This window comes from Mustela nigripes, chromosome 9, assembly GCF_022355385.1.
Source record: "Mustela nigripes isolate SB6536 chromosome 9, MUSNIG.SB6536, whole genome shotgun sequence".
Lineage (NCBI taxonomy): Eukaryota > Metazoa > Chordata > Mammalia > Carnivora > Mustelidae > Mustela > Mustela nigripes.
The window spans coordinates 30,711,743-30,737,355 of NC_081565.1; the positions used below are offsets into that span (position 1 = coordinate 30,711,743).

General features: G+C 36.7%; 1 protein-coding gene across 2 annotated transcripts in view; it reads left to right on the forward strand.

The window, feature by feature from the left end:
- The window catches only part of TEX10 (testis expressed 10), an 84,167-nt gene that overhangs the window by 52,612 nt on the left and 5,942 nt on the right, over positions 1-25,613 (forward strand). Inside the window, exons 9-13 of one of the 2 annotated variants that reach the window (XM_059411194.1) lie at positions 564-741; positions 5,608-5,696; positions 7,364-7,497; positions 21,028-21,108; positions 22,746-22,927. In XM_059411194.1, coding sequence (XP_059267177.1) covers positions 564-741; positions 5,608-5,696; positions 7,364-7,497; positions 21,028-21,108; positions 22,746-22,927 — 664 coding nt within the window. The remainder of the gene's footprint in view (positions 1-563; positions 742-5,607; positions 5,697-7,363; positions 7,498-21,027; positions 21,109-22,745; positions 22,928-25,613) is intronic. The other variant, XM_059411195.1, reaches the window with a different exon arrangement.

A 25,613-nucleotide genomic window follows, 5' to 3' on the forward strand; every position in this document is an offset into this window, starting at 1 on the left:
CCTAGTATTGCTTGTGTGTATTATCATTTGCTTTTTTTTTTTTTTTTAAAGATTTTATTTATTTGTCATAGAGAGAGAGAATGAGAGCGAGCACAGGCAGACAGAGTGGCAGGCAGGGTCAGAGGGAGAAGCAGGCTCCCTGCCAAGCAAGGAGCCCGATGTGGGACTCGATCCCAGGACGCTGGGATCATGACCTGAGCGGAAGGCAGCTGCTTAACCCAACTGAGTCACTCAGGCGTCCCTATCTTTTGCTTTAAATTGGGTTGATATTTTAACTGTCACTGTTGAGGAAAAGTACCTGTTTTTTACTGTTTAATACCTTTACCCCATCAAATTTCTTATTTCAGATGTGACGCATGGGTATTATGGAATTATTATAGTTCATTGTTTTACTTAAAAAAATAGTTTAAGTTGAACATGTACTTTATGATAAAACTTTTTATGTAGTTGATACATTGGAATTCCGTTTAACAGTTACCAGTCTATTGATTTAATCTCTGTAAACTTTTATATCTTTATAAATTCATCTTTTATGAATTGAATATGTGTACCTACCCTACCAGATCCACAAGAAGGCACTGTGGTGGTTCTCCCAGCAGAGTCTCAGCAGCGTTTGGTCCAGCTTGTATATTTTCTACCCAGTCTGCCTGCTGACTTACTTTCTCGATTAAGTCGTTGCTGTATTATGGGAAGACTCAGTTCAAGTTTGGCTGCCATGCTTATCGGGATACTGCACATGAGGTAGCGTCCTCAAGTGAGATGTATTTGAGGTGTATAGTCTTTTTCCCCATGTGTTTTACTGGCAATGTGTAAAATACAGAACACTTTTAAAGTTACATACTGATACTAACTTCATTTGCTCTTAATGCAACAATTAAAACTTTTGATATTATTGCTAGAGTAAGCTCACTAAAGTAAGCCTGAAGTTTTCTAGCGATTTGTATAGGTAGAAATTGTGTGTAATCATATGTATAGATTTATACAGATTAGAAATTATCAAAAGCATGAAGTAAGGGTTCAGTGGCAGGTGAGTACTGTGCTTAAATCCTTCGGTGTTGTGGAATTGTGACACAGGCCTTTTCAGGGACCTACAAATTTAATGTAGCTGGTGAAATAACATACGTTTGTGGATCAGACAAGGAATCACTTGAAATCAAATATTTTCACATTGTTGTGCAACTAGCACCACTGTCCATCTCCAGAACTATTTTATCATTCCAAACTGAACCTCTGCATGCATTAAACAATGATAACTCTTCATTCCTCCTGCCCTCAGCCCTTTAGTAACCACTGTTCTATCTTCCTGCTTTTGACTATTCTAGGTACCTCATATAAGTGGAATTACACAATATTTGTCCTTTTCTGTCTTGCGTATTTCACTCATAACTCTTCAAGGTTCATCCGTGTTGTATCATGTATCAGAATTTTCCTTTTAAAGCTGACTTAATGTTCATTAAATGTATATACTACATTTTGTCCATCTGTTGATGGACGTTTGGTTGTGTCCATCTTTTGGCTGTTGTAAATATGCTGCTTTAAACATTGATGTGCAAATAACTGTTCAATTCAACTTTTAATTCTTTTGGCTATGTACCCAGAAGTGGAGTTGCTGGATCACATGGTAATTCTCTTAATTTTTTGAGGAATTGCTCTGTGGTATTCCACAGTCACTGTATCATTTTACTCTTAAAAAAATTTTTTTTTTTTTAGATTTTATTTATTTATTAGAGTGAGCATGAGCAGGGGGAGGGGTAGAGGGAGAGGTAGAAGCAAACTCCCCACTGAGCAAGGAGCCTGATAGGGGACTCCATTCCAGGACCCTGGGATCGTGATGTGAGAGGAAGGCAGATGCATAACTGATGGAGCCACCCAGGCACCTCTACTCTTTTTTTTTTTTTTTAAAGATTTTATTTATTTATTTGACAGAGAGAAATCACAAGTAGGCAGAGAGCCAGGCAGAGAGAGAGAGAGAGGAGGAAGCAGGCTCCCTGCCGAGCAGAGAGCCCGATGCGGGACTCGATCCCAGGACCCTGAGATCATGACCTGAGCCGAAGGCAGCGGCTTAACCCACTGAGCCACCCAGGCGCCCAGGCACCTCTACTCTTAACTGTTTTATAACCAATTAATAGTGTTTCATATTGCAAATGTTCAAAGTATCCTTAAACACCTTGTGTTTGTATTTTAGACATATTTTAATTTTTTTTATTTTAAAAATATTTTATTTAAAATTTTTTTTAAAGATATTTATTTATCAGAGAGAGAAAGCACAAAACAGGGGGGTGACAGGCAGAGGGAGAATCAGGCTCCCAGCTTAGCAGGGACCCCCTTTTTGGACTCTGTCCCAGGACCCTGGGATAATGACTTGGGCCAAAGGCAGACGCTTAATCAAGTGAGCCACCCAAGCATCCCTAAAGATTTTATTTATTCATGAGAGAGAGAGAGAGCAAGAGAGAGCACAAGCAGGGGGAGGGACAGAGGAAGAGGGGGAAGCAGGGAGCCCAGTCTGGGGGCTTAGTCCCAGGATCCTAAGATATGACCTGAGCCGAAGACACTCAACCAACCAACTGAACCGCCCAGGCACCCTAGGCATAATATTTTCAGTAATACTTATTACTGATATGGTTCATAGACAGGGTCTAGTACGGTTTTAGGCAGAAATTGAAATCTAGGCTATACCTAAAGTGTTTAGATCTTGTGGTTTCCTGTACATACAGATCCCCTAGCCCAGTTAAATGGGAGTGGCTCACTTTATTAATAGAATTTCTTTAGCGTCTTTGACATTCTCTTCTTACCATTATAGGACATATGTTGGAATCTAGTTACCTAAAGTGTGATTCATAACTGATGATAACCTTTCCTTTTAGCAAAAGAGAGCTGTCTGCAGCTTGTCTATATGTGAAAATTCAGTGTTATATTTCTGTGTTCACATGCAGTAGAGAGCTGGGTCTTATTTTTAAGTATTTTAAACATTTATTAGTTTTCCTTTCTTAGGGGAACACAATCGAGCTCCTTGTCTAGTAAGCAATTATTTAATATTTGTTTGGCCTTTTAAAAAATTAAATGTTCTTTTTTTGTTCCTGAGGTGGATTTGTATTAATTAACTTCCAGTAGAGGGCACTCTGTTCCTTTGATATAACTTGTGAAGAATCTTTTTTTTTTTTTTTTTTAAAGATTTTATTTATTTATTTGACAGAGAGAAATTACAAGTAAGCAGAGAGGCAGGCAGAGAGAGGAGGAAGCAGGCTCCCTGCTGAGCAGAGAGCCCGATGCGGGACTCGATCCCAGGACCCTGAGATCATGACCTGAGCCAAAGGCAGCGGCTTAACCCACTGAGCCACCCAGGCGCCCAAGAATCTGTTTTAAAATTGATTTTAAATAACCTTTTGAACACTTGTTGAAACTAATTCTCCTTGAAAGCTCTACTTAATGTCTTTATCAACATCAGTTATGATCCACTTTGCTTAACAATTTTTGTCAAGGATATTTTCAAATTTTTACTTTTTTCTTGTGGAGATTTGTGGTAACTATTGAGAAAATAAATTCACAAATAATAGCAGGGGTTCATAATCATTAGCAGCAGATTGTCATTGTAGCCAGAAGTCCAACAAGTTAAATTTTGCTTTTTAGTGAAGTCTATTAGGTAGACTTAACTTTCTGTAGATGTATTGTTCCCATTCAAACTAATCTCTCTCTTAAAAAATAATACAAAATTAGGACTTATCAACTTTCTTGGGCCAGTGACATTATCATTGTATCAATTCCTAGATTCAGAATTTAACGATAATGTTTCCTTCAGACATACGCTGGTTTATTTCTTTTCTGGTTTTCTCTTCAAAATATTCCTTTCTTTCGTTGACTGTGACTGTAAACTAGCCAGCTGTTTTATATAATCTTTTAACTGTACTATTATAATATCCCATCAATTTTGCGCACTGTTCCCAGGTTAATTTTCCTGAAATGTTCCTTTAATTCTGATTTTTTTTCTGTTACATTAACTGGATTGTGAGATCATGTTCAATTTAGGTTTTGTAGTTCTGATGCCCTGTTTGTCTTTATCAGAGGGAAGAATATTAGTTTGTGCCATTTGTGAAAAACCCATCAAGTGAGAACTGTTGTTCATTTTAACTTTTGAAAAGAATAGAATTGCTGTGCCCCTACCTTTTTTATTGCCCACTTAGTTTTTTAGAGTTTGACTCCCCACCCCACCCCTTGGCATTCTACTTGTATTTTTCCACTTGCTTTTGCTCATTTCTTACCCTTTCTGTCCCTAGTTTATTTACAGCTAGATTTGAGCACATAAGACACAAATGTTGAAAAGTAGTCTGAATTGTTACATAAAAATCTTTGACGAGGGAGAGATTTTGGACTAAGAAATTTGGCTTGAGTTTTAAGTGATGATGCACTTTACTTCTTTTGTCCCATCTTATTCTCAGAAGTATTCTGGCTTGGACAGTACATATAGGCATAATTTTAAGGACATTATGATATGTTGCTTATCATTTGTTCCAAGTGGACCCTTCAGTGGTTTTGCTACCTCTTTTAGCCACTGGGTGGCACAGTTGATTGCTGTTTTCACTGGGTTCAAAAGCATATTAGTTTGCTAACTACCATTTTCGTACTACTTTCCAGTGTGTATTTCTGACTTTCTTGTAACCTCTAACCTTTTAATATTCTGTCCATAGTCCTTTGCTAATTGTGGAAATAATACTCAAGGGTATTTCCATCATTTTAACTCCCCAAATTTAAAGAATATTAATAAATATAAACACAACTGTTTCAATAGTAAAAAAAAATTGTTTCTAGTTGAATTTAGAAACTCCTAATTTTGTCAGATATTTATTTGTTTAGCTGTGATAAAATTTGGAGCCTCAGCTTGTTGGATCTGATCATTCTCATCATATCCCCACCCCTTTTTCTTGACATATCTAAGGCTGAAATATGCTATTATTTTCTTAAGACTTAACTTTAAGAGAGTTTTTAAAGGAATCACTGGAAACTGATCCCATAGCAGGAACCAGATAATCCTCATTTAATGAGAAGCTGCTTTACATTTAGCTATTTTCTTAAGTCCCCTTTCAGTCAGTACTTGAGCTGCACTATTATGAAGTAGGCCCAGTTACAGCTTTGCAAAATACAGGAACACATAATTATCATAGAGTGGCTTTACAAGGAATATTTTTTACCTAATCAAGATAGTTTTTGTTTAGGTAGGAAGCTGGAGCTTATTTAAACTTAACTCATTTGAGTGAGCAAGGTAAGAATTTATAAAAATCAAGTAGCAGCTATACCAACTACTGAAAAGCAAAACTTCATTTGGCTCCTTAGAGTCTTTTTTTCAAGTGGTTTGGAAATTTTCTAGGTTACACTGTGTGTATGGACCAACTATGCTTTTTCATGAAAACTTTACAGAAATATAAATATATTAGAAGTTAAATTTTCCATATTACGATACTTGAGTACTTACATATAAAGTGAATATATACTACAGGTTTTTAAGTTATTAATGCAGATTTATTTTCAGTAAAGAAAAATTGTTATATACTGTGCTCTTTTTCTAGTCTTCAACTTGGTCACTTCTGCTAATAATTCTTCCATTGTTTATTATAGATCATCGTTTTCTGGATGGAAGTATTCCGTTAAAGACTGGTTGATGAGTGACGTGGACTATTTCAGCTTCTTATTTTCAACACTTACAGGTAAAGACATTCACCTGCCAAATTCAGGAAAAGCAAAACCTAGCATCAAAATTCAAAGATTTGCTGTCTTAGCTGTTTGGGTTTAAGTTTTGAAGATGATAATCTGTTTATCTTGAAATGATTTTTATTGACTAATAAGTGGAAATCTTCCTCGATTGTCAGGCTCTTGAGGCAGGGATAAACGTGATTTATGTTTAAATCTCTCAGAGTAGGAGTACTCTGGGGATTATTTGAGTATCATGTGATTATAATTTTCTTTCTCATTTCTCAGCTTTATTGTCTTGGTTTACAGTGAATTGAATATACTTGACTTTTAAAAAAAAATGTTTTTTTAAAGATTTTATTAGAGGGAGAGAGGGAGAGGACAAGTAGGGGGAGGGGCAGAGGGAGAGGGAGAAACAGGCTCTGCTGAGCAGGACCCTGGGATCATGACCTGAGCCAAAGGCAGACACTTAATTGACTGAGCCACCCAGGAGCCCCTACTTGACTCTTTTTCAGATAGCCGTATGCAAACCCCACTGCATACTTTAAAAAATTGATGAACAAATATCCATCTTAAACATGTTTAAAATGTTCAGTTTGATAGGAATGTAAATCAAGTTTCGAGTAGCCATTTTCTACATGCCATTGTTCTCAAAGCAAAATTAGTAAGATGAGTCTAGAAATGTTGTAAGCTAGATGTGTAAGTATTACTGTTGTTTTAAATGATTGTACTATTTCAGCATTTCTGTTTTCTATTTGAATGATGAGGATGAGATTATTTGACATTTTCTGAAGACTTGAAGTTAGGAGACTTAATAGATAGGTTAAGTCAGAATCCGAAAAGAACTTGACAAGTGCTGATAATGAGCTAAATCCATCGAGATAAATACTGCATACAAGATAAATGTGTTTATTTGATAGTTCTGGATGTGCACATTTGAGATGCGAGAGTAGACTTTATGTTTTAATAGTATTACCAGTCAGAAGGTTAATGGTTTTGGAAAGCTCATTGGGAGTCAGTAGTGTGATGTGGCCATCAAACTACATGAGGAATCTTCAGCTGTGTCCTGGAAATATAATGATCTGAACATCAAATCGGACCACACTGCTGGTGTTCTGATTGTTCTGAGCACTTTTCAGGAGACACTGTCAGGTTGTCTATGTAGGTTAGACCAGGGGTAAATAGGGGTGGTAAGAGAATCAAATTTTGTTGTATAAGGTGTAGTTGAAGGAACACACATGTAAAATCCAGAAAGGTTTAGGAGGGCTAGAGTAGTTTTAAAACACTTGAAGGGCTATTATATAAGAAAATAGATAATATATATGTGAAATCATATATCATTTTACTTACTGATTTCGTATTTTAAACCTACCATTAAAGGGAAAGCATATGCCTCTCACTTTTTTTAAAAGTAAAATTGGTGAAGTTCCCAATATAAGGAGTATAACCTGTTTCTTGCTGTATCATACATTGGGTCAGATCACATTCTTTGTGTACATAATTATATGAATTTGACTGCCTCCATTGCTACCAATTCATTCTTTAAGATATATGAAATGAAGAAATTTTAAAAAAAGCTTGAAGAAGAACTTGAAGGTACATGTCATGTCTGTTAAAAAAATGAAGAATGTCATTTGTTTTGTGATTTATTTTTTAAAATTGTCTTTCTTTATACCCAAATTAGGGTTTTCAAAAGAGGAGTTGACTTGGCTTCAGAGCCTTCGAGGAGTTCCTCATGTCATCCAGACACAGCTTTCCCCCGTGCTTCTTTACCTTACCGACTTGGATCAATTTTTACATCATTGGGATGTAACAGAGGTAATAGTGCATTTAAAGAGGAACTCATGATTATTAAAATTCTGTTAATCAACCACCAGTCATTACTATATATTAGGATCGCCTTATAGGAGATACTCTTAGAGATAAAGAGCAGTATAAGACATGACTCATGTTCTGAGAATGCTTATGATCTTGGATAGGAGATCTGTGTTTCTAAAAAGAGGAGTGTTCATTATAGGTTGCACTACTAGAATAGAATAAATTTAGTGATTTGAATGGTAGAGACAAATTTATTTTATCTAGTACAAAATATGATAGATGGTTCTATGGAAAAGGGCGAATTTGACTCAGGTGTTGAAGGATGAATAAGGCTACTTGGATTTGGTATCCTCAAAGGTAGTGTTTTTTAAAAAACAGAAAAGATTGGGGCACCTGGGTGTCTCAGTGGGTTAAAGCCTCTGCCTTTGCCTTGGGTTGTGATCTCAGGGTCCTGGGATCGAATCCTGCATTGGGCTCTCTGCTCAGCAGGGAGCCTGCTTCCCTTCCTCTCTCTCTGCTTGCCTCTCTGCCTGCTTGTGATCTCCGTCTGTCAAATAAATAAATAAAATCTTTAAAAAACAAAAATACCCAGAAAAGATTATTCTGCAGTTCCTTTGGTTTTGAGAATTAGTACATAGTTCGTTAATGTTAATTTAAAACCCTCACTTCCATTAAGTTTTAAAGTTCAACCTATAAAACTTATTTTTAAGATAAATAGAATGAATTTAAGCCATCTTTAAAAATGGGACTCCAGGGGCAACTTGGTGGATCAGTGGGTTAAGCCTCTGCCTTCGGCTCAGGTCATGACCTCAGGGTCCTGGTATTGAGTCCCACATTGGGCTCTTTGCTCAGCAGGAAGTCTGCTCTGCCCTCCTGCCTCTCTGCCTACTTGTGATACCTGTCTGTTAAATAAATAAATAAAACCTTTAAAGAAAATACATAAAAAATAAAAATGGGACTCTGGTTATATTTTATTCCTTTTACAAACTCAGTTAAAATTTTAAACCATTAAAGTAACTTTTAAGTATAGTCACTAATTGCCAAGTAGTTCAGTTTTTTGACAAACTTTCACAAATGTTAAATAGATATAATTGTATATTTACAATAAATCTTAGTAACTTAAGTTTTGGTATTGCTTATAGTAAAAATCAAATTAAAATAACAAGTCTGGGGGTGTCTGGGTGGCTCAGTGGGTTAAAGCTCTGCCTTCGGCTCAGGTCATGATCCCAGGGTCCTGGAATCAAGCCCTGCATTGGGCTCTCTGCTCGGCAGGGAGCCTGCTTCCTCCCCTCTCTCTGCCTGCCTCTCTGTCTACTTGTGATCGCTTTCTGTCAAATAAATAAATAAAATCTTAAAAAAAATAAAAGTCTAAATTCTAGGTTAATTACATGTTTTAAATTGGAATTATTAGGCTGAACTTTTACCCTAATAGGCCAAATTGTCGTTCATGTTAAAATATGTAAACTAAATATGCAGAAACATATTTTGCAAAATAATAAACACTGATGCTAAGTATTTGATTCTTTAAGACATTTCTTTTTTTTTTTTTTTTCTTCAAGATTTTATTATTTATTTGACACAGAGAGAGATCACAAGTAGGCAGAGAGGCAGGCAGAGAGAGAGGAGGAAGTAGGCTTCCTGCTAAGCAGAGAGCCCAGTGCGGGTCTAGATCCCAGAACCCTGAGATCATGACCTGAGCTGAACACAGAGGCTTTAACCCACTGAGCCATCCAGGCACCCCCTTTGAGACATTTCTATAATAATTAATTTCTGTTATTTATTTCTTCAGTTTCTTTTCCTGCATGAAAAATGCTTACTCAGTAGGAATGTACTTATGTTGTTATCTCAAGTAATTTTGGTTTCGAATCTTTTTTGCAAATTCTGATGTTTTGTTCTCTGCTGGCTAATTTTCTTTTAATTCAGAAGGCCTCTGGTGAGGACACTGACTATAATCTTTTCTTACAGTTTATAACTGGTAATCCAAAGGGCTTTTTTTTTTTTTTAAACCTCTGTTATTTTTTTTTTTTAATCTCTTTATTATTGGTCTCAATAGGGTGGTCTCCAGATTCAAGCTTTTGTTGATAGACCATTTGAATTTATTCAACTGATCTATTATTTACTTCTTTCATTCTTTTCTGTATATCCTTAATGTTTTTCCTATCTGTTAGGACTGTACCTTTTATAGGTAGCCTCTGATCATAATACTTAAGTATGCCAGTTATATTTATCTTCTCTTTATTGCCATAGTGCCTGGCACTGTGTTTATATAGGTTTTTCAGAAATAACTGGATTTTAAGGGCGCCTGGGTGGCTCAGTTCTTAAGTGTCTGCCTTTGACTCAGGTCATGATCCCAAGGTTGATCCAAGGTCAAGCCCTGTATCAGGCTCCGTGATCAGTGGAGAGCCTGCCTCTCTCCCTATACTCCTCCCCCTGCTTGTGTTCCTTCTCTCTCTGTCTCTCTCTCTGTCAAATAAATAAAATCTAAACAAAAACAACAAATGGAAAAGTGCAAAGAAATAATGAATTGGTTTAGCATCTGAAATTTTATCTACCCCATGGTAAATGAAGAGAACTAAAACAGGTCTCCTGAAGTTAAGGCCTTGAATACTGGATTGGTGGGGTTGGGCTTGCCAACAACAGTGTTTTTCTTAAAACTACATTTTCTAGGGTGCCTGGGTGGCTCAGTTGGTTAAGCAACTGCCTTCAGCTCGGGTCATGATCCTGGGAGAGTTCCGCATCTGGCTCCCAGATCAATGGGGAGTCTGCTTGTCCCTCTGACCTTCTCCCTTCTCATTCATTCATATTCTCTCTCTCTCTCTCTCTCTCTCTCTCTCGCAGGGAGAGAGGGAGAATTAGACTCCCTGCTGGGAGCCCATTGTGGGGCTTGATCCCAGAACCCTGGGATCATGACCTGTGCTGAAGGCAGACGCTTAACTGGCTGAGCCTCCCAGCAGCCCCAGTAAGAGTAGTTTTTTTTTTTTCCCAGTAAGAGTAGTTTTAAAGGACAGACTCTCTAATGTATTTAGACCATCATGATGTATTTGAGAAAGTGTTGTATGGCGATCAGTGGGCTGCTCCTATTCCAGGCATAGATTTGCCATTGTCTAGTTTTATAATTTGGACAAGTTGTACAACCTTTTTCTAATAATTTAAATTTTTCATAAGCACATTATCTCTGTAAAGCCAAGGTAAAATTGTCATAAAAATGTTATCAGCTGTATTTCTGAAGTAACACTTAGTAAGGACGTGTATTAAACTTCCAGGTTGCTGTCTTTGAAATGTTAAGATGTAATTAGGAAAAATCTGAAAAACACATTTTCGCTTTTGAAGTTCTTAAGTGAAGATTTCAGTTTTCTCTTGGATAAATTTTAAGTTTCCTTTTCATATAAAAATATTTGAAATACACATAGTTTTTGACATCCTTAATGTAAAAATTTTAAAATTATTTCATTTGAGGGGCGCCTGGGTGGCTCAGTGGGTTAAAGCCTCTGCCTTTGGCTTGGGTCATGATCCCAGGGTCCTGGAATCGAGCCCCACATCGGGCTCTCTGCTCATCAGGGAGCCTGCTTCCTCCTCTCTCTCTGCCTGCTTCTCTGCCTACTTATGATCTCCATCTGTCAAATAAATAAATGAAATCTTAAAAAAAAAATTATTTCATTTGAACAGTTTAATTAGGACAGTGGGATTACTCAGTTTTGTAATTTTTACCTGCCTAGGCCAAAGTGATTTTTTTCTTTAAATCAGATTTTTTTAAAAAATTTCTTTCTTTTCTTTCTTTTTTTAAAGATTCTATTTATTTATTTGACAGACAGAGATCACAAGTAGGCAGAGAAACAGGCAGAGAGAGAGAGAGGAGGAAGCAGGCTCTCCGCTGAGCAGAGAGCCCGATGCGGGGCTTAATCCCAGGGCCCTGGGACCATGACCTGAGCCGAAGGCAGAGGCTTTAACCCACTGAGCCACCCAGGTGCCCCATAGTTTCTTTTTTAAGATTTTATTTATTTATTTGACAGAGATCACAAGTAGACAGAGAGAGAGGAAGGGAAGCAGGCTCCCTGCTGAGCAGAGAGCCTGATGTGGAGCTCAGTCCTAGGACCCTGAGATCATGACCTGAGCCTAAGGCAGAGGCTTTAACCCACTGAGCCACCCAGGTGCCCCTAAATCAGACTTTTTTTTTAAAAGTAGGTATTATTCACAAAATTTAATTTAGAATGGAAGATAATTTTTTAAAAAAGTATTTTTTCATTCCCCCTCAGCCACCCATTTTTTTCTTCCCAGTTTCTAAATACATTCTTTCAGATAACTTCTGTCTTCACAAGTGACTTAAATATATTATTATTATTTTTTTATAGAAATAACATACTTTATCCACTAATCTGGACCTTGCCATTTTCATTTAGTATCTTTGTGATTATTCCTTCTGAGCACTGAAGGAAGAATTGTGTGACCTTCCTGTTAATGATGGAAACTGTAGTTAACAGGGAAGGATCACAAAGGAAACAGAAATCTCTGTACAGCGTTACCTTTTGTAAATGGAATCTTCTATTCCAGAGCCAGTGAAAGGTTTTAAGGTTAATATTGTCATTTACAAAATATTGGATGATTGTAAAAGAATGTTTTTTTAACATGGATAAGCCCTGAATAATAATAATAAATAATAATAATAATAATAATAATAATAAAAAACAAATCCAGTTTAAGAAATAGAACATTTTTATTTTTATTATTTTAGAGAGAGAGTAGGGGGAAGGGCAGAGGGAGAGGATTCTAAAGTAGACTCCCCACTGAGTATGGAGCCCCACAGGGGCTCCACAACCTGTGAGATCACCATCTGAGCTGAAATCAAGTTAAGACACCAAGTTACCCACGCAAAGTGCCCCTGAACATTTTTATTTTTGAAACCCTTGTGTTTGTTTCTCCTTTCCGTTCAGAGTTAACACTGTTTTAAATTTTATCGTACTCTTCTTCCTTTTAGTTTTACTATATTAGTGCATAACTCCAAACTATAATGTTTAGATTTACATTGTATTAAACTTTTTAAAAAGTGCAATATTTTTCAGTAATTTGCTTTTTATTCAGTATACTCTTGAAGTTATGTGTGTTGTTAAGGAGGGCATGTGATGTAATGAGGACTGGGTGTTATATAAGACTGATGAATCACTGAACTCTACCTCTGAAACTAATAAAACACTATGTGTTAATTAATTGAATTTAAATAAATTTTAAAAAATTAAAAAGTTACCTATATATTAATGTTGTTCATTGTTTTCATTGCTGTGTGGTATACTGTTGTAGTAAGATACCATGATGCATTGCTTTCATAGTTTGAGTATTTTGAGCATTCCATTTTATCTCCACCATGGCATATAGCTGTGCCTCTTTGTTTTATGTTTTTAGGTGTTTGGTTTTTAAATTAAGACAACCTACCTTCAAACTGTATTGTACTACTTCATATTATGATATAGTGTGTAATAATATTTTGTAAGGTCATTCTAATGTTTGTTTTTTCTGTATGTGATGTCTTTTTTCTATACATGTTTTTTCTTCCTTCATGTTTTCAAGATAATCTTTTTATCACTTTCTTCAGCAGTTTGATTGTATTTATGCCTTGGCATTGTTTGTTTATGTAAGATTTTATTAATTTATTTGTCAGAGATAATGCCCACAAGTGGGAAGAGCAGTAGGCAGAGGGAGAAGCAGGCTCCCTGCTGAGTAAGGAGCCCAATTTGGGGCTCAATCCCAGGACTCTGGGATCATGACACAAGCAGAAGGCATAGGCTTAACTGACTAAGGCACCCGGCATCCTTTTTTTTTTTAAAAAACTTCATGTTCGCTGAATGTTTCTTAGGCTTATAATTTACTGTGTTGGGGAAAAATGTCAGTCATTCCTTCAAAAAAATGTTCTGGGTCCCCTTCTTTGGACTCTAATTACATGTATGAAGATTCTTGATATTTTCCTGTAGGCCTTTGAGACATTTTTAACATCTTTTCCCCATGTCTCTTCAGAAAGTAAGCTGTGTCTTTAAGTTCCCTGATTTTTTTTTTTTTTTTTAAAGATTTTATTTATTTATTTGACAGAGAGAAATCACAAGTAGATGGAGAGGCAGGCAGAGAGAGGGAGGGAAGCAGGCTCTCCGCTGAGCAGAGAGCCCGATGCGGGACTCGATCCCAGGACTCTGAGATCATGACCTGAGCCGAAGGCAGCGGCTTAACCCACTGAGCCACCCAGGCGCCCTTAAGTTCCCTGATTTTTCTGCATTATCTGATCTGGTCTTAAATCCAACCAAAGATTTCTTTTTTAATTAAGTTTTTTTTTTTTTTTTTTTTTTTTTTAAATTTTTAAGAGCAATTCTGAGTTCACAGAAAAATTGAAGTGAAAGAGCAGGCATTTCCCTTACACAGCCCTTTCTCCTCCACATGCATAGCTTCCATTATCAACATCCCCCACCAGAGTGCTACATTTGTTATAATTAATGATTCTATATTGATGTAATTACCCAAAGTCCACAGTTTACATTATGATTCACTCTTAGTATTACACATTTTGTAGATCTGGACAAGTGTGTAATGCCACATTATCTATTAATCTCTTACAGAGTGTCTTTATTGCCCCCAAATCCTCTGTGCTCATACTCCATGCTTCCCAACCCCTGACAACCACTAATGTTCTATTTTTCCCCGTCTACAGTTTTGCCTTTTCCAGAATGTCTTATATTTGGAACTGTGCAGGATATAGCCTCTTTAGAATGTTACTTTCACTTAGTAATATTCTTTAAGATTCCTCCATGTTTTTTCATGGCTTCATAGCTCATTTCTTTTAGTGCTGAATAATAACATGTTGATATACCCTGTTCACGGACTGAAGAACATCTGTTTTGTTTCCAAATTTTGGTAATTATGAATAAAGCTGTATAAGTTTACAAACATCCATGTGTAGGTTTTTATGTAGACATGTAGACATGTTTTCAACTCCTTTGGGTTAATACCAAGAAAACGGTTGCTGGATCATATGGTAAGAGTGTGTTTAATTTTGTAAGAAAACTATAACTGACTTAGAAGATAACATAGGAGGAAAAGACACCACACTGTCTTCAAAGTGGTTGTACTGTTTTGCCATCCTATCAGCAGTGAATGAGTTTCTGTTGCTTCAGATCCTTGCCAGCATTTGGTGTCAGTGTTTTGGATTTTGGCCATTCTAATAGATGTGTAGCTTCTCATTATTTAATTTTGATTTCCCTGATAACATATGATGTGGAGCATCTTTTTATATTTATTTGCCATATGTCTTTGGTGACATATCTGTTATGGTCTTTGGCCCATATTATTTTATTTATATTTATTTACAGTTATTTTAACTGGGCCGTTTTCTTAAGTTTTAAGTGTTCTTTGAATATTTTAGGTAACAATACTTGGTTATATGTCTTTTGCAAAGGTATTCTCCCAGTCTATGGCTTGTCTGTTCATACTCTTGACATTATCTTTTGCAGAGCAGAATTTTTTAATTTTAATGAAGTCCAGCTTATCATTTCTTTCTTTCCTGCAATTGTGCCTTTGGTGTTGTATCTAAAAAGTCATCACCATGCTTAAGGTCATTTAGGTTTTTCCTCCTATGTTATCTTCTAAGTCAGTAATAGTTTTGTATTTTGCATTTTACATTTAGGTCTGTTATCCATTCTGAGTTAGTTTTTGTGCAAAGTCCAGATTAATTTACATATGGATTTTTGACAAGTCTATCTTTGCTTCATTGTCAAAGATCCCTTGACTCTATGGGTCTGTCTATTGCTGGGTTCTCTATTCTGTTCCATTAATCTCTTTGTTCTTTCACCAGTACTGTAGTATCTTGATTACCATAGCTTTATAGTGATTTATGAAGTTGGGTAGTGTCAATCCTTTAACCTTGTTTTTTTCCTTCAATACTGTTCTGGGTATTTTTTTTTTGATATCCACAAATGATTTACTGGAATTTTGATCGGATTTGCATTAAATCTGTAGATGAAGTTGGGAAGAACTGACATCGTGACATTGAATATTTCTATCCCATGAACATGAAATACCTCCATTTCTTTAATTCTTTGATTTCATTCATCAGAATTTTGTAGTTTTCTTCATATAGATTTTGTACATATTTTGTTAGGTTTATTTCTAAGTATTTCTGTTTTCTGGTGTGCTGATATAAACTTTATTTCAGATTCTGTTTGTTCATTGCTATTTTTTCATTGCTATTTGGAAAGTTTTTATATATTCACATTGAATTTTTTTTAAATATTAATTATTTTCATTAAAATATAATGTATTATTTGCCCCAGGGGTACAGGTTTGTGAATCATCAGGCTTATACACTTTACAGCACTCACCATTTATTCCAGGAATTTTTTTTTTGTCAGTCCTTTAAGGTTTTCTGCATAGACAGTCATGTTGTTATGAACAGAGACCAGCAAGTGAATTTTAAATTTTAGATAATGTATTTTTTTATCTCTGCTTTTTTCTTTAACAAGTTCTTTTTTTTCTTTAAGTACTCTCCATACCCAACATGGGGCTCGAACCCACAACCCCAAGATCAAGAGTCCCATGCTCTACCAGCTGAGCCAGGCAGGCGCTCCTTCTGTATCTAAAATATGTAATAATAGTTGTTTTAAAGTTCTTACCAGCTAATTCTCTCATGTCATTTGTACTGATTTTTTTTTTTTCCTCCTGGTTATGTAGCACATTTTCAAGCTCCTTGTCACGCTTATTAGTTTTTGAGTGCATGTTGGACAGTGGAAATTTTATGTGTTAGATTATGTTGGAGTGTTTTGTTTTGTTCTGGGAGGCAGTCAAGTTACTTGAGTATCAGCTTCATCCTTTTGAGACTTGTTTTTAAGTTTTGTCAGGGTGGTTTATTAGAACAAGTAGCCTTTACTAAGTCAAGGATCGATAAATTACAGCTTTAGACCGAAACCAGTTTGGCCCTGTTTTTGTAGCACCCTGAAACTAAGAGTGGTGTTTACTTTTTTTTTTTTTTTTAACAACTGTTAAAAAACCCCCACAAGAATATGTGACAGAATATGTATGTGCCCTGAGAAGCCTAAAATATGTGCTATTTGGCCCTTTACAGAAAAAACTTAGCAACCCTGCCAGTGTGCTAATTTATCCCTATTATAAGTGTTCACATTCTGAGCACCATCTGAATAAACGTAGTCTTCTGTGAAGACCTGTTTTGGTTGGTTAGAACTTAAACATCTCTCTGCTGTCTTTGAGCTTTGGGAATTGTTTTGCTCATGGCTCCTGTTTATTCTTTGGCCTTGTAGAATTTCGCCTTGCACGTGCACAGCTTTGTTTTTAGCAATATACCTCAGGATACTAGAGCTCTCTCTCAGCAAGAGGATAAGAGTTTGGCTTCATCAAATGGCTTGTATTGGAGGACAGAAAATCCTGCCAACCTTTTGACTGTCTTGTAAGACTGATTTGAGGGTGCCTGGGTGGCTCAGTGGGTTGAGCATCTCCCCTGGGCTCAGGTCATGATCTCAGGGTCCTGGGATCGAGCCCCGAGTTGGACTTTCTGCTCAGCAGTGAGTCTGCTGCTCCCTCTCCCTTTTCCTGCCATTCTGCCTACTTCTGATATCACTCTCTCTCTCTGTGTCAAATAAATTAAAAAAAAAAAAAATGAAGAAGTGTTAGGAACATGCCATTTCTGTATATATTCTGGTAAAATTAGGTAGAAAAATATTTCCACTTAGAAATTAAATATATAAAACCTCCTTAAGAAAAAGAAGTTCTTGGGCGCCTGGGTGGCTCAGTGGGTTAAGCCTCTGTCTTTGGCTCAGGTCATGATCTCAGGGTCCTGGGATTGAGGCCCATATCAGGCTCTCTGCTCGGCAGGGCTGCCTCCCCCCACCCCCCTCCCCACTTGTGATCTCTCTCTGTCAAATAAATAAATAATATCTTTAAAAAAAAAAAAAAAAGAAAAAGAAGTTCTTTATTTGCATTTTTTTTTTTTTAAACCCCTTAATTTCCACATGGACCAGATTATCCTGCTTGTTCTGGAACTCTGCAGTATAAAGTCAGAGTTCTGATACATGTAGGTTTCTGTTAGCAGTAATGTGCAAACATGAGGACTGTATATGTTTATGTTGGTGAGTGTGTATGTACATGTAATATTTATTTGCCTTTATCTTGAAACAAATTCAAACTTAGAGAAAAATTACAATTACAGTACAAAGAACTTTTTCTTTTTTTTTTTAAGATTTTATTTATCTGAGAGAGAGAGAGAGGTGGGGATAGAGAGAGCACAAGGGCTGCAGAGGGAGAAGCAGGCTCCCCTCTGAGCTGGGAGCCCTACGTAGGGCTTAATCCCAGGATCCTGGGACCATGACCCCAGCCGAAGGCAGACCCTTAACTGACTGAGCCACCAGGCTCCCCACAAAGAACTTTTTATTTTTTCATAGACTGACATGATGCCCATAGCCCATACTTTGGCTTGTATATCTCATAAAGAAGCATTCCATTATATAACCAGAATCTGGTCATCAAAATTAGGAAATTAAGATCGGCTTGTTATTGTCATTTAATCCTCAAATCTGAGTCATGTTTGCCAGTTGTCCCAGTAATGTTTGTTTGTTTTAAAGTAAGCTCTCTGCCTAGTTTGGGACTTGAACTCATGACCCTGAGATCAAGCGTCACATACTCTGCTGACTGAATAAGCCAGGTGCCGCTCAGTAATGTAATTTATAGCAAAAGAAAACACCCCAAATCATTTGTAGCATTTAGTTATAATGACGTTTTTTAATCTCCTTCAGTTTGGTGTAGTGCCTCAGTGTTTCCTTGTCTTTTGTTGACCTTGACACTTTGAAGAACATTGGGACAGTTATTTTTTTATTTTTGTAAAATTTTCATCCCATTTGGGTTTATGTTCCCTCATGGTTAGATTCAGGCCATACAAATTTGGTAGGAATATGACAAAAATTATGCTGTGGTTTTCTGATTGCATTCTGTCTGGTGGTGCAACGTTTAAATTTGTCTCGTTACATAGATACACGCTTTGATCACTTGATTAAGTGCTGTCTGCCCACTTTTCCACTGTTTACTTTTTCTCCTTTGTAATTAATAATTTATGAGGAGATACTTGGAAACTATTAATATTCCAGTCATTTTTTATTAGTCTTCATTTATTAATTTGTGTTAATATGGTTTCCTGTTTTACTCAGTGAGTCACTGTAAAATTTAGTGGCTTCTTTTTTTTTTTTTTTTTTTTTAAAGATTTTATTTATTTATTTGACAGAGAGAAATCACAAGTAGACTGAGAGGCAGGCAGAGAGAGAGGGAAGCAGACTCCCTGCTGAGCAGAGAGCCTGATGCGGGACTCAATCCGAGGACCCTGAGATCATGACCTGAGCCGAAGGCAGCGGCTTAACCCACTGAGCCACCCAGGCGCCCGCTTCTTTGTTCTTTTAACATGTGCTCATTCTTAGTTCTTCCTTACTTTCTTGTACCACAAATTGTTCCAGCTTTGTATTTTATTTTCCCTGTCCCAACCCTGCAGTCAGGTATTTTTTAAAGAAGCCCAGTTTTCCTTTAAATGAAGAATGATGTTTTGAAACTAACTTCAGGACTTTGGATGTGGTCATTGCTATAGGACCTTGGTACTCCCAAACTGTCATGGACAGAAATCAGCAATTTAACACCACAGGGTTCATTCTAGTTGTCTTCTTTTCTTTGTGCCTGCCTTTTCTGAAGGTGAGAACCCTGGCTTCTTTTATACTTAATATAATTTACTTGATCAGTATTTTTGTCTATAATTAATCTCTTTTTGATGCCACCCTTGTCCCATGTAGGCATCTTCCTGACCCCGTTTGAACTCCCAACTCACTGGGGACAGTCTGCCTCTCTTTATTCATGAATGGCCTTCCGTGGGTCATTGCTGCTCTTCGGCCTACTCCAGTACTGATGTTTATCTGATGTGGCCCCACCCAATGGCTTTTGAATGGAATTGTTGCAGGAGGGAAGAGGTGGTGGAAAGGAAAGGATTAAATGGACATTTAATAGCAAATGGGACTTTTCAGATGTGATTTATTCTTTTAATTTTTTTTTTTAAGATTTTATTAATTTATTTGACAGACAGAGATCACAAGTAGGCAGAGAGGCAGGCAGAGAGAGAGGGAGGAAGCAGGCTCCCCGCTGAGCAGAGAGCCTGATGTGGGGCTTGATCCCAGGACCCTGCGATCATGACCTGAGCCGAAGGCAGCAGCTTAACCCACTGAGCCACCCAGGCGCCCTGATTTATTCTTTATTAATGAAAATATTCATGGCTTGTTGTGAAATAGGAGGATGGCCTTAGAAATATGTTATTTACATTAAGTTACTTAAAAGCTTTTTATAAAAGAAAATAAAAACTGCCTGTGAAAACTGTGGGTGCTATTAATTTATAGGAGGTTTTATAGAGAAATAATGCATAGAACTGTTGATTTTTCAGGGTTGATTGACAGTACCCTTGAATTTAGTATGACTGTCATTTTGCTAGAATGATACTCTTTTTAATTTTTATTTTTTATAAATTAACATACAGTGTGTTTGTTTCAGAGGTACAGGTATGTGATTCATCAGTCTTACACAACACCCATTGCTCTAGAGTGATACTCTTATTTCCACCAGTCTTCTTGTTGGCTGTGCACGTGATTCTTTCACATATTTCACTTTGGTACTGCATTCCATCAGCTCTGGAATTGTGTAATGATGTCTCTGAAGGACTTGATGTCCTTCCCTCCTCTTGTTTCCTTGAGAACTTATAAAAGTAAAAATATGAAGGATTTGACTCCCCCTTTCCTTATATTTTCTTTTCCTGTGGACTGTTCTCTTCCTTTTTTACCTTTGGGGAATAGGAGGCAGCATTATAATTAATTTGAACAGGATATTGGTAGTTTCTAGATCGTAGGTGTTTTTCTGTAGGGATATGGAAATGGGAAATTGAAATGGAAAAATGGCTTTTTTCAGCCCTTCGTTCACATCATCCAGATCTTTTTGTTGTAGCGTTTGTTAGTAGAAATATAGTCTCTAATTTGATGGATTGAAGCTACTTATTTCAGGGCTATGAGAGGAGTTTCTTGGTCTTTTATTCCTGTGTCTGGCACCTGATAGGACTAGCTCAGTGTCCAGTAAATGTTTAATTAATGAATTGTTTGGAAAATTAGCGCATATATGAGATTTAGTTGTTTTACTTTTGACATTTGCATCTTAAGAGTAATTTTTTAAAAAGATTTTATTTATTTAATTGACAGAGACAGCGAGAGAGGGAACATAAGCAGGGGGAGTGGGAGAGGGAGAAGCAGACTTCCCGCTGAGCAGGGAGCCCGATGTGGGACTCCATCCCAGGACCCTGGAATCATGACCTGAGCCGAAGGCAGACGCTTAATGACTGAACCACCCAGGCACCCCCAGAGCAATTTTTTGATAAGTTTCCTGTTACACGATAGGGCAAGTAGGTTAAAAAAAAAAATTGTAGAACTTGTTTCTGACGTAAAATGTCCCGATTTAGTTACTGGTTTTCTCCTTTTCTGACAGACAGTTTGTCACAGTTTATTGGTTATTCCTGCCCGAAGCCAGAGCTTTGACATCCTGCAGAGTGCCATCAGTAAGCATTTGGTAAATATACTTAAATTTTGTTTTTTGTTTTCTACTCAAAAAAGCATAAAGAATCCTTGATTAATAGTGAGTTTGCCATAGGCAAGGAGAGAATGATTGTCCAGAATTCTAAGCTTAATAATTCCATGGCCTTTTAGCATAATGTTGATAAGAACTGGGAAATCTTGATGTTTTTCCTAGCTGTTACTAATTAATTCTGTGACCTTAGGAAATTCCCCCTTTTCCAGTACCTTACTTTCTGCATCTGCAGTGAAGAGCTCTACAATTATACCTCAGATTCTTTTGACTTGTAATGCTTTAATTAACATGTACTTGGTATTGGTGTATTGGGAATCCAGCATCCAGACTGGGGTCTAACTTATACCTTAAGGATTTGGGTTCTAAAGTAGGGATGTAACCTAAGAGTTTGCTCAGGGCTTGGTCACTAGAAGCAGTAAGCTCAGCCTTGAGACTATTTTGTCTTCTGGGCAGTTGGTGTTCCTTACTCTCATTGGGTATGCCTGGGTTTTGCTTTTTAACTTCCTCCAACATTTATACTTGGATCTTTGGCTTATTATAATTTTTATTATAATTATTATAATAGTGCAAGGGATGGCTCCCACATTTTATCTTCTAGGCACTCTCACTTATTTGGGTAATTTTATAGACACATTCCAACTCCCTATTCTCCTTTAAAATGTTACTTCCCCTAAGTTGGAAGAATACTGTTTTGAATTCCCAGTACTCTTTTCTCTTTGCTATTGAACTTCCAATCTTTATGTGTTGTGTCTTTTCATCTCTTCTCCAGGTATTTTTTTTTTTTTTTTTTTTTTCTTCTCCAGGTATTTATGTCTTTCTTTGACTACATTCATTGTTCTAGTTAAAAGATCAACACGATAGTCATTCTTGGCCACTGTATTCAGACAGTCTGATCAGAGCCTGTAGACTTTCATGATGACTCAACAGTAGTTTTCAGGAGATTTAAACCATGCATACATAACAATTACAAGTTAGAGTACACCCTACTGAAAATTTACAGTAGAGTCCAGATGAATACATACACCATGATGTCCCTTATCGAGGTTTTGGGGCAGTGAATCAGTCAAGTGTTCAGTGTAGTGATGTCTTACTCCAGGGTGTTTTACTTAATCATGTCTGAATGAGTAGCTAAATGAAGGGGCAGGGTAAGGCTAATTGTAAAATGAACTCTGGTTTGTACATCTAATTTCCTGGGGTAGGGGTGGTGCCATATATTAGAGTTTTCTAGTCTGAAGAATCTAATAAAGATCAGTAAATGTGATTGTTGGTATCAAGAGTTTTTGGAGGGTGCATGAGATAATCCTTTCAAATGATGGTATTTCTGACCATCAGAAATTGTAATATCTTGAAGATTTTAGTAGACTTTGTCATGGATGGGAGACAGTGGACTAGGTTAATAGTATTTCTTGAGTTGGCATGCTTTAAAAGTTATTTAATGCAGTAATCGAACTCTTCAGGGAAAACAGGACTTTACGGTATGGCGGGTGGCATGTATTATGTATGTACTGTTTTTCAGTAGAAGTGATGTTAGGCTAACTCTCCAGTTAATGGGGTTTGGTTTTATCCTAGAGAGAGGGATTGTTCCAAGGAGGTCATTAATCTCATTTTTCTCTGCCTAGGTTGGGTTGACTGTAATTCCTGACAGTACAGCTGGCTGTGTTTTGGGTGTTATCTGTAAGCTCCTGGACCATACGTGTGTACTTAGTGAGACTCTCCTGCCATTTCTGGCTTCTTGTTGCTACAGTCTTCTTTATTTTCTGCTCACTTTAGAGAAAGGAGAAGCAGAACATCTAAGAAAGAGGTAATAGTTTTTGTATTCTTCAACTTTGTTGTATTTTTCATACCTACCTCTCCAAACAAATAAATAAGAATAAAATGTAAAATTTTTAAAATTAAAACAAAAAGAGTGAAAGAAAATTAGATTTGGGAAATATCCTAAATTCTCTTTTAGAACTTGTGTGAACTTGACTGCCATTTTCTTTGTTCTTTTTAAAATTCCTATTGTATTGTGATGAGAATTTTTAGTTTTTGTTTTTTCTTTTAAGCTACAAATTTGAAAAACTAGATGGCATAAAGTTTTTTGGGAGCTTTCCTTATTAATGTTATTGTAGGTCTAGCAAGAAAAAAAAATTCTATCTTACCTTTAGAAGAATGCACTTATTAAATAAGTATAAGCCTTTGCATTTTGTTTTGAGCTAACCAGAGTAGAATTTTTAAACTCTTTTGATTTAAGGAAAATTTTCTAAGATGCAAGTTCGTATTAGTTACTACCTTAGCTCTTACATAGTGCAGCTATTATATATAGCTCTTCAGACTAAAGTTTCAGATAAAGTTTCTAACATAGTTTGGAATATTTCACTTTAATTTAAAAAAGTATTCTCATTTTAAATTAAATGTTAAATTATTTTAACATTATTATTATTAACATAATATTTTATTTTTTTTTTTTTAAAGATTTATTTATTCATTTGACAGACAGAGATCACAAGCAGGCAGAGAGAGAGAGAGGAAAGCCGGCTCCCTGTTGAGCAGAGAGCCGGATGCAGGGCTCAATTCCAGGACACTGGGATCATGACCTGAGCTGAAGGCAGAGGCTTAACCCACTGAGCCACCCAGGCGCCCCTAACATAATATTTTAACATTAAAATGTTAAATGTTAAATTAAAAAAGTATTCTATGTTCTTGGTATGCCTGTTAATTTTTTTTTTTAAGATTTTTATTTATTTATTTATTCATTCATTCATTCATTTATTTATTTATTTTAAAGATTTTATTTATTTATTTGACAGAGAGAAATCACAAGTAGATGGAGAGGCAAGCAGAGAGAGAGGGAAGCAGGCTCCCCGCTGAGCAGAGAGCCCTATGTGGGACTCGATCCCAGGACCCTGGGATCATGACCTGAGCCGAAGGCAGCGGCTTAACCCACTGAGCCACCCAGGCACCCCTTTATTTATTTATTTGACAGATCACAAGTAGGCAGAGAGGAAGGCAGAAAGAAAGAGGGGGAAGCAGGCTCCCTGCTGAGCAGAGAGCCGGATGCGGGGCTCGATTCCAGGACCCTGGGATCACGACCTGAGCCAAAGGCAGAGGCTTATCCCACTGAGCCACCCAGGCGCGCCCTGCCTGTTAAATTTTTTTATAGAAGTCTAGACTTTATAGAAATACAAATTTCTAAAATATCTAATATCAGTATAAGAAAATAATTACTGCCTGTTAACATTTTGATATATTTTCTAATTTTTTAACTGTTACTTATCATAAAAATAAATGCATATATATATGTATGAAACATTTATATAGTTTAAAGAGTAAGTATAAATTGAATATCCGTTTAACCAGTCTCTAGGTTCAGAAATACAACACCATCAACACACACTTAGTGTACCCTCTATAGTTACCTTTCTCTCCTGCACACCCCAGAGATCATTTTTGTGTGTTAAATAAGAAAAATTCAACCTAGGAAATTAATTTAAATATCTGACTGGGTTCGTTAATTGATTCATTAATTGGGCAGCATTCCATCTGGCAAGTAGAGAGGGGAGCTCTCAAGGGCTACATAAAGGTTTTTTTAAGGTAGACAGAGAGTGGGAAAAAGGAAATTACTAGCAAAGAATCCATCGTTTAGGCAGGGTGGTCCTCCCAAGGGGAATGGAAGGAGTCTATAAGTAATTTTTCCTCATGTTGACCAGAAGTTCCCATGTTAACTAGTTAAAGGTTAGGTTTCTAAGGGGTTAAAACTGCAGTTAGGTTAGTCTTGGTTTGCTGACTTGGGGCTTTCACCTAAGTGATGCCATTTTGAGCCTGTGGTTTGTTTTTAATATGTGTTAATCATTTCCTTGCCTTTTTATTAAAAATTACATGTGTGTTTATAAACCAATTTTTGCTCTTATTTTTTGTGATTTGATACCATTTGTGAGTCATTCATGTTGATTCAGAAATCTACTTCATTTCTTTTTTCTCTGTATCAGGGCTTAAGCAAACTTCTTTTTCTAAAGAGTCGGATGGGGCGCCTGGGTGGCTCAGTGTGTTAAAGCCTCTGCCTTCAGCTCAGGTCATGATCCCAGGGTCCTGGGATCCAGCCCCACATCAGGCTCTCTGCTCAGCAGGGAGCCTGCTTCCTCCTCTCTCTTTGCCTGCCTCTCCACCTACTTGTGATCTCTGCCTGTCAAACAAATTAAAAAAAAAAAAAGTTAAAAATAAAAAGAGTTGGATAGTAGTTTAGGTTTTTCATGCCATAAAGTCTCTTGTCAGTCAGAATTATTCAACACAGCTGTGGCAGTAGGAAAGCTGCAACAGAGAACATGTAAATGACTGGGTGTGGCTCTTTCAGTATCACTGTTTATAAATAACTGCCTGTGACTATGATTGGCTGTGCTTTATCCAGTATACCTCCTCTATAGTATTTTGTTACAGGAATGTACAATAAATTAACCCATTTTACTGTCAACAGACAATTTTTTTTTTTTTTTTTTTTTTTTTTTTTTTTT